General features: G+C 41.2%; 1 protein-coding gene across 1 annotated transcript; it reads right to left on the bottom strand.

Annotated features, from left to right (window-relative positions):
- Window positions 1–939: 939 nt before the first annotated feature.
- cacng1b (calcium channel, voltage-dependent, gamma subunit 1b) lies at window positions 940–9,506 on the bottom strand. The gene is made up of 4 exons (XM_029438161.1): window positions 9,266–9,506; window positions 2,966–3,040; window positions 1,585–1,722; window positions 940–1,182 (listed from the first exon to the last, which is right to left on the bottom strand). The coding sequence occupies exons 1-4, from the start codon at window positions 9,504–9,506 to the stop codon at window positions 950–952; spliced, it is 687 nt and encodes a 228-aa protein (XP_029294021.1). The 3' UTR covers window positions 940–949.
- Between the last annotated feature and the right edge of the window lie 293 nt (window positions 9,507–9,799).

Genomic DNA, 9,799 nt, shown 5'->3' with positions numbered 1-9,799 from the left:
ATTTGAATATAGTTTTATTTTAATTAGAGTGACAGACAAATTAGGATTAACTGCAGTTAAATTCAGATTAGCCACTAACAACCACAAACAATGTTACATTATATTTTTGAACATGACGTTCTTTGTATGGTAAAATGGTGCAAAACCCTTTATAGTGTTTATATAATAAAACACTCTGATCCACGTCTAATCAAGCCTTAAAGGGCGATTCGGGTGTGTTGGCATTTTTTACCTCATTTACTACAAATTGTTTCCAAATTATACATTTCATCTCTAGATCCTTTCTTTACTCTTTACTCACTTTATCCACTTGTTGGAGTTAATTTTAGTACCGTAAGAAAATAAATGAGCAAAACCTTGCTTCAAACAGGACATTTAGCTTGTTTTTCATTAAAGGTACTTCTTTTGTCACAAGGTAATGCAGTTACAAGCATGCTCCACTTGGTGTGTGGGTGTGTTCAGGTGCTTGTGGAAAGCTCCAACATCCTACACTTACGACACCGCTGCTAAACAGCATTGCATTTATGAGATATGTTGTCACAAAACCAAACCCCAAAAACAATTACTAAGCACACATGGACTTTATTAAATAAAACAAATATAATGTGAGTTTGGTAAATTCTTGCATGAAAAAAGGTTTTGCAAGATGACTGTTGGGTCTCGGATGTTACTGAATCATTGCTCAGCTCTTAAACACATCAACAAGGAAGAGCTTTCGAAACAATTCCTGCTTCTAACTGCTTTACCCTGTGAGGATAAGGTGAACTTTATAGTTTTTGTTGTGGCTGGTTTACTAACATAAAATGAAATCAATGGACACAACTTTTAATGCTTTGCAAAAATGCTTGCAGTAAGTATGTGGGATAGGATTTACAGTTGAAGGGCCTAACGTGTATTTGTATTTTTTGTCTTTTTAACCAGGCTTTCGGTTGCATTGCATCACATGTGGCTAATCTAAGATGTCAGGCTCAGCGTCCATGCAGGTCTCCCAGGGGTTGCGTGGCATGTTGGGCATGGAGATGAGGAGCAGGGCGCCTCCACTGAGGATGAGCAAGGTGAAGGAGGCGCAGGCGCAGGTAAAGGACCAGGAGTAGTAGTATTCAATCCAGATGGTCTCATCACTGTCAATCATGCGCTTGACAGACTGCCGCATTACCTCGACGGAAATGATGATGCAAAGGCCTGTGGGCCAAAACAGAAAACAGATGCTTCACTCGCATTCATGGCAACTGTGTTCAACATTTAAACGTCTTTTAAATATGTCTTTTAACTTTGTAACAATGAATGTGATGCTCGATGGGAGTTTACACCCATAAAAGTTACATTTTAACTATTTTAAATATTTTGGAAATGTCACCCCATGAGCTACATCATCTCTCAGCAGCACCAGCCACTTCCAAAAAGTTTAGAAATGAGAAATCAGCTATGTCAACTTGTTTTAATTAGTTCTGTGAGTCGTATTCATCACCAAAAGAAAAGGTGTGATGACACTGACACACCTCACTTCGAGTAGAGCTGTAACACAAGAGACAAGAGTACCAGACAGAGCTTGATCTGTGATTCACATTATCTGCCACGTCTGACCTGCAAAGGCGAAGAACATCCCAGCAGGCCGGAGCAGGTAGTCCCGTCCCTTCCCAAAAGAGAAGATGACACAGATGGTGCCCAGGATCATAAAGAACAGGCTGAAGATAGCGATGGCTGCCGCTGAGATATTGTACTCTAAGGACAGATAAATAAAAGAGAAAAGAAGTAAAGAGACAGTGATAGGAAACAAAGAGGGAGAGTGAAGCCACAGAAAGAAAAACAGTGAGTAGGCAGGAGTTAGTGAGAGATGGAAGGAAGAGAGACGGCAAAGTGGTAGCGATTAAAAATTATGAGAGAATGGGAAGGAGCAGGAGGGGAGGTTGCAGTCTCGTTTACATAATTATTGTTTCAATATTGCACTCAGGCGAGTTATGACACAGATAATTAGCCTTTAAATTAGCATCACTTTAAAAACATTAATATATACAAACTGGCAGCAATGCCATTTGCATGACAGATAAGATGCTGCAGGCTTATAACAAGGTGATTATTACATATCTCTCTTTCTCTTCCTCTTCTGTCTATTTTCAGATAAAGATACTCAAGTCTTTCCTTCTCTCTAAAACTCCAGCTGTGAGAGAAATGATCCTTGGAGCATCCTATTCCATTTCGACACCCCGACTGTGGAGTAACATCAAGTGTAAAATAATCGACCGTCTCTCCGAGGACTGCTGGTCTGTTTGAGAAAGCATGTGTGTCTTCATGCATTTCACGTGTGCATCTTTTTGCTCAACCCTGATCCAGTGTTTTGTTAATTTGTTTGTTAGTGTTAAGTAAAGTTTTTAAAAACTACTCAACAAATGACTGCTGAATCCATAGTAGTGTGTATCTTACACTATACAATGAATGCACAATCCTGTCGACCATGTTCGGTACAAAACAGTGAGATGTGTCCCCCCCCTCCACGCTTCCCTGTGTGTTCTTCGGAAGCTTAAAGGGCCAACATAGGAGCTGTTTCCTGTAAATGTATCTACTTTGAAAATAGCAATCTTGCTAAAGCAGCGAGGATGAGAAGATGAATCAGAGGATATTGGAACAGATTTCTATCTCATCTTATAAGAGGGATGGTGTACATTTAACTGAGTTTGTGTTCAAACGTTTCCTCGTTATGATGAGAAGAAAAACCCAGGCTGCATGAACATTTCCTACGAAACATATTTGCTATTGCACATTAGTTGCGTAAGAAAGGAATGTGTAGGAGACCTGGTTGCATTGTCTTACATGTAACACAGGTATGTGATATCTGAGCATATATCCATGCAGAAAATGTTGTTTTCCCTGATTCAATTTACACTTTTCTTTACATCGACTAACAGTTGGGTCTGAAAAAAAGATTTGTTGTAACATGTAATCTGGGGGACAGTGAGGGGGCACCCACCTTTCTGTGTCTTCACTTCAAAAACTTCAGCTTCTTCCCCTGAGGTAAAGTGTTTGAAGTAGGAACAGTTTTGTGCTGCAAAGTAAAACAGAGAGAGAGATAGAAAGAGGGAGAGGGAGATGAAACAAGAGGGGGAGAAAGTTGGCTCAGGTTGTATCTGTAGCCCAGTGTGTCTGCAATACCAATCGATGTTAAATCTCTCAATGGATTTAACCTCTCCCCCCCCCTCCCCCCCTTACAAACCTTCTGTCTAGAAACAGTACATTTCAAAAACATGACATTTCAACAATTGAAAACGTTTGTTTATTGAACGAATTCTCCAAATGGCTCTCCATGACCTCAAGACCTTACTATCGAGGTCAAGGAAAAGTGCTTAGGAAAAGAGATAGGCATGTCATTTATTTGACTATTCGACCACAGCCACGATGTCCGAAAATGTTATGTTATGTGTTATCCGAGCATAAAACTGCTTTATCATTTCTAAATCGGTTAAGAATCAGTAAGCACAACTGTTGCTGTTCCTCTTTGGCTGTTGGATCCAATGCACGTTCAGCACTTCCCTAAATCACAGCAGCAGTTTTAGTGTGACTTGCTGTTATCCTAAAATAAAAGGTTTTCAACTCAAATCCTTCTCTGTCCACCATGTTGTGTTTACTTTCACAGAAATCACACAACACCCATTTCCATAAAGGATTGAAACCTCTAGTCCTTTGACCACAATCTTCACTAGAGACTCATATAGAAAAACAATTCCTGGGTGCAGCCATTGCCCTCACATCCATCTATCTGTTTGCTGTCTCTAAGGGCAGCTGGGCAGAGAGGGAGGGGCGGAGAGGAGGTAAAGGCCAAGAGAGAGTCCCCTCTCTCCTCCACTCACCATCCCTTCTCACTGAGATTAAACCCATAAAGCAGAGAGGTGCTCTCTCTGTCCATACAGAGACGGGCAATGTGCGTGTGTTGCTGTCTGTACGTGTGTGTGTGTGTGTGTGTGTGTGTGTGTGTGTGTGTGTGTGTTGTGTGTGTGTGTCTGTGTATGTGTTTACCAGGCAACAGAGGAGCTGTTTGTTACCCAGGTTGAGAAAGAATTACTAAAGAGGTAACCTAGCAACAGGCTGGTGCACTGCTTGGCGAGTCCTCTCTATTTACTCATGTAAATCAAGAGGAGTGTGTGTGTGTGTGTGTGTGTGTGTGTGTGTGTGTGTGTGTGTGTGTGTGTGTGTGTGTGTGTGTGTGTGTGTGTGTGTGTGTGCGTGCGTGTGTGCGTGTGTGGGTGCGTGTGTCCGTGCGTGTGTGTGTGTGTGTGTGTGGGCATAGTTATCAATGCTGTTAGCATGGCGGCTAATCACCCTACACCTTTATGACTGGCAAGCTAACATTAGCCCCCCAGCTGTTTTGTTTCTGTTTCTGTATTGTTTAATTGACCTTTAATTAAATTGACTTTGCTATGATATTGTTTTTACCTGTTAAGTTTTATTCTGACTCCATATATCTTTGAGTTACCATGAGAGTTTTCACAGATTTTGATGAAAAGGCCTTTTCTTTTCTCAGTTCTCTTGTTACCCTGTTTCTTAGCATAGCAAATCTTTGCCTATTATGGGGCAGTTTCAATTTTGTTCCTATTTTTTGAGAATTGTCCCACTCCTTCATTCATTTTTGGACATTATCGTTCACTCAGTTTGGCCGATAATGTGTTTATACGTTTCATCTTTATTGAAAAATTAATTGATTGTAATTATTCTGTAAAATTTTGACACGTTATTTCTAAGAGTAGTTTGTCCCAGTTTATGATTTTTATGGCTGCTTTGAAGTCCTCTTGCTTGTTTTTTGCAAGCATGAGTAATAAACCGCCAGCAGGTTTGCTTTCTTGACATGAGCACCACATGGTCTGACAGCCCAGTTATCATATTATGTGATTTTGTAATCCTATCGGGTCTATTACCAAACATTAGGTCAGTTTCGGGTGCTGGAGCTGTTAGTTATACATGTTGGACCAGATGACAAATATGGGTGTAAATTCACAAGCCAACCTAAATGACATGAATAGCTCGAAAATCTTTCAAGGGCAGTCAGGAGAATAAATCTCTTCTTTCTTTAGTACTTTACCTTGGTAAAACAGACAGAAAACAGGAAGAGCAGTTGCACAGGCGTGATTCATCCAAATGATTTAACCACTTTGGGAACTTTGGAAAAGAAGTTGAGCTTGTGTTGCCAAGTTCTGTCTTTATGACACATTATACTGCTGGAGTTTACTGCTGCTAAACAACTGAACTTTCACTCAGGAGGAGGACAACATCTGGATGCATATTATTAACCTTGCAGTCAGGCTAATGGGGAGATTTAGTTCCAGTTGGGGAGAGTGATTAGAACGAGGTACCGCCTGTCATTTTAGCTTTGCCTCTTTCCACTAAACTCTGTTGCCACCTTCCTCTCTTTGATATGCAGCTTCTCATTTACCCTCACCTTCCTCTCCATCCTTCCATCTCCACCTGTCATAAACCTCTCTCTCTCTCACACCTCAACTTTGTCTTTCATTCTTCTTTCAGTTTAGTATTCTTGTGGTTCTGCTTGTCCTTTGGTTTATTTGGCATTTCCATAGTTTTATCTAAATGATGATTTACATTTGGCCTTGAAAATAGCTTCTATATCTCTTAGAGGAGTGTTACAGAAGATGGGTTTTTTAGGCGAAGGAGGGGGCTGTTCTTTTTGTAGCCACGCAGAATGACCGACTAATTCTAGGTCAATGTGAATAGGATGGGTGGTGGTGGTATTTGAATGGCTATTCCTCTAGGAGGTCTGATAACTGGGACACAGCAGCACAGGAGAGTCTTCACGCCCCTTGTGAGTAAATGCATGTATGCATATGTGTGTGTGTATGTGTAGCCTGACCTTTATTGTGAAATTCTAAACATTAAAGTTTGTCTCTCATCATTGACAACACAAACTACATCTGAGCATCTCATTCTGTAATGGGTCTTTTCCTCTGAATATGTATTTCCTTTATAATTTACATAATATGGAGTGATTCATCCAAATTTTTAACCTTACACTTGTTTTTGTGAATGCCATCATCAGCGCCACACCTCCACATTTTGGCTCTACACCCGAAGCTGGCAGACTAGAGGAAAATTACTGGGTGTCTAGAAATTAAAAATGGTGGCACTAGGTGACATGGGTGCTTTTGAGGGTGTGAATTGGGGACACCAGCATTGTGTCACTGAAAGAGGCAGTGGAGGGGGACATTTTATTCAAAGTGTTCAGGCTGCTTTCCACTGTAGGACTAGAAAACATAACTTATTCGAAGCTCTAAGACATCTCTTATGGTAAACTCCTCTTCTTCTTCTTCTTTGCACACATATGTGTAGGCCATTTATTACGTCCTTTATTTCTCATCCGAGCAGCATGATGCGATCCATAAAGAGTTTGTTGGATTTTTACAGCACTCAAGCTGTCATGCGTCATTTGTGGGAAGCTCATTTTAAAAGTCATTTGGGTTCACTGTTTTGATGCCGTTCTTATGCAAACCATTCACAAAAGCAGTGTAATTGTGCCTATATGAAAAAGTGTTTGTGTACGCGCCTCTGGACGACTAACTCCTACTCAGATTGGGAAAATGCAAATGTATGTTGTTAGGTCACATCACCGCTGCTTGCTTGGATGTACTGTTCATCAAGGTTGTAATCTGTTATGCTGCACTCTCGATCAATTCAGGGTTTTTTAGCACCATTGTGCTTTGCTTATGTGCTAAATGCTCGACCTCCAACGCACATTAAATTGAGAAGCAGATAAAGTGACGCTGGTGTGTCAGCCACTCCATTAGGCTTGAGCTCATTAACTTATGCAGACCAATCAAAACCTATCTTACTTTTGTCTTCAGTGATGGAAACATGGACACGCTATCTTTCTAAGTGACACGTGTTGAAGTGAACATATAATAAATAAAATCAACATGGATTTGGACAATTATCTTATTATATTATTATTTTTTCTGGCAATTGGAAAAATTGCCGTGTTGCTAATTGAGCCAAAAATATCTAAATATTTACTGTCCAATGGTGTTATAGGTTGAATACTAGATATATAAAATCCATGGAAACAGTCAAGATCACTCCATGTTGCAGACCTCATCATGAGGTGTTCATGGTGTTCAACACGGACTCCCTTAAAAAAAACACCTGTGAATTTAACACATGTGGAATACTATTACACATGTGAAATTGCACTCCAGCCAAGCCTTCAGCACTCAGACATGCTGCCAGTCCTGATATCGCTCTATCAAGAAGAAAGCAGAATGGCTGAAGCCAGAGAGTGGCTGTATTTATCTCTATTGTCAAACTACACCAACCAGATTGACCAACTGGGTGCCAGAAGATAAAAGCACCTGCTAAGAAGAAACCTGTAGATGCCTTATCTTGGCCACTGAAGAAGGACAATAAGCTTCGCCTCGTGAGGACGGTCACTGAAACTTGGTTTCTAAAGCTGGAAACTTACCAATCAGCATTTCACCTAATGTCATTTTGACTTTACCTAAAAATACAGCACAGAGGACTTGGACGAGGGACACACCCCCACACTCACAGGTCCATTTCTGATGGCACCCAGGCCGCAAATAGGAACAGATGGGCTTATATAACCAAAACTCTTGTGTCTGGTGTGGGAGCAAATGGCAGAGCTGCAAAGCCACGCGCCAAATCCCTAGAATCCCTTTTTTGGGTAATATGAAAGAATGACTAATTTTCCCTCATAAGTAAAAAAATCTCCATTTTACAAACTCTTTCAGGTCTCAGTACAGTATTACGTCCCCTCACTTGAAAGCCCCCCTCCCTCCATGAATACTATGAAAGTATTCCCTGTTTCCACGTCAACAGAGGCACCCCTGCCTCTATCCACCCATGCAGACTTCTGTTTTATTCCCCAATCCCCTTAATCCCTTCTGAGTCTTCCAGGTGTACTCTAACTCATGAGCTGGAGCGGGAAGCCACACTTCATTAAGGCTTGTACTGATCCTGAGGTGCTGGAGCCGGAGGATAAATCAATGATAGAGTAAGAGTGAAATCTCTCTGTTAGACTGCAAAGCATGCACACACAGCCAGACACTGTTTGTCCCAGAGCTGGCTCTGTTCAAATAGGACTTGTGATTAAAGCTACAAGGCTCTTCTGTAGAAGCATACATTTTAATACTATACAGAATGCTTTTAACTTACTTTTTTCTTTTTTTTAAATGCCGTACTGTTTGCAATGTTATTCAAGGAAGGGAAATAACTTCCAAAATGGACCTGCAAAAAGCCAGCCTCTGCCACATTTAAATTAAAAAAATGTATAGCTTGTAATTATGTAAGAGTTTGCAAATTGGTGCATTTAAATGTTGACCAAACAAAGGTTTATCAGTGGCATCAGAAAATACTGCTTGAATTAAATGCATTCCCTTAAAACTGCTCTCTGATTAACACTGTGAACCAGACTAAGCAAAAGATGTAGAAGTTTAATAACATGTATATATTTGAGTATATGGAGTATATGCTGACAAATTATGTAACACTTCCTGTGAGGTAAAATGGATTTTATTTCTCATTTTCCATTGAGAGTCCATCAGCCCAGACAGAAGACATTCATGCTTTTGTCGTGTTAACTGTGACTCTTACAGCAGCGATGCTCTGCCATTACGCACTTGACTATAGCTGTTCGACTGTGCTTAATTGGCAGTTGTTCAGAGACTTCTTCTGTGAAAGATAATGATGGTTTCAGTGAGAAGCTGGCCATAGAACTGCTCCACATGTGTGGACAAAAAGGCTGACCAAAATTGCTCTTATGGACAGACACTTGACCCTCTCTATTTCCTCCTTACTTCCACTGAGACTGTCATTAAAATGAAAGATGTCAAAGCAATATTTGAGACTTCGATGAATGGAAAAATTAATTACTGTTTGCTTTGCCTGTCACTGGATGTACATGGATTATTGAAAATTGTGACGTGATGGCAAAAATACACGTCTACAAAGCTGAAATCCACATACGTCAAAATCCAGGCTAAATTCTAACTGTGATAAAAGTGAGCATATGAAAGCTAGCAGACGGATGTTTGTGCTGTCTTTGTGTGCTTTGACCTGCATGTTTACACAGATACATAAAGAAGAACTGCAGTATAAATATTTCTTCACCCGTTCCAATCCACTTTCCACTAACATAAATTTTAAATCTGGCAAAGGACAAACCTCTAAATCAGAATATATTATAAATTTTTTGTGACTTTGTCATGAAGCAGCCGCTTTCATTCACCTGCAGTAAGAACAAAAGGCTCCATACCTCCAGGCAAGCTGATGGGGCCGCAGCCTTTGCCCTGAGGGTCCTCCTCCACGATGAAGATGCTCTTCTTGCAGAGCCTCCAAAGGCCAAAGTGGGCCGCCTCGCAGGTGGCGTTGAGCTTCTCCACCCGGGGGCTAAGCACGGCCCAGTGGTCAGTCACCACCGCCGCCAACATCGACGACATGCCCACCACAATCACCACAGACGTGATCTTGACCTTGGTCGCCTGCTCCTCAAACATGTTGTTGCTCAATGTGCGTGCAAAGTTGTGGACGTGTATGCGTGCACGTGCCCGCGTTTGCACGTGTGTGAGACCGGAGTAAGTGAAATGCTAGTGTGTAGAGATGGAGTGTGTGTAATCGTAAGGACTGTGTAGGACAGTCAAGGTTGTCTTGTTTGTCTGGACGACGGATGTTGACTCCAGAGGTTCCCTCGTCCTGTCTACAGCTTCACTACACTTCTGATGTCCTCTCCGCTCTCCTGTCCACAGCTCTTTCTTTCTCTTTCTCTGTCTTGCTCCTGGTACTTGGTAAA

Source organism: Cottoperca gobio, chromosome 8 (assembly GCF_900634415.1).
Source record: "Cottoperca gobio chromosome 8, fCotGob3.1, whole genome shotgun sequence".
Lineage (NCBI taxonomy): Eukaryota > Metazoa > Chordata > Actinopteri > Perciformes > Bovichtidae > Cottoperca > Cottoperca gobio.
This window is presented reverse-complemented; position numbering and strand designations above follow the sequence as displayed.

Coding starts and splice junctions, on each gene's coding strand:
- cacng1b (XM_029438161.1), bottom strand. CDS start 9,506: ATGTTTGAGGAGCAGGCGACCAAGGTCAAGATCACGTCTGTGGTGATT. Junction 3,041..9,265: donor CCCCATCAGCTTGCCTGGAG/GTATGGAGCCTT, acceptor TTTACTTTGCAG/CACAAAACTGTTCCTACTTC. Junction 1,183..1,584: donor GATGTTCTTCGCCTTTGCAG/GTCAGACGTGGC, acceptor TTTGGCCCACAG/GCCTTTGCATCATCATTTCC.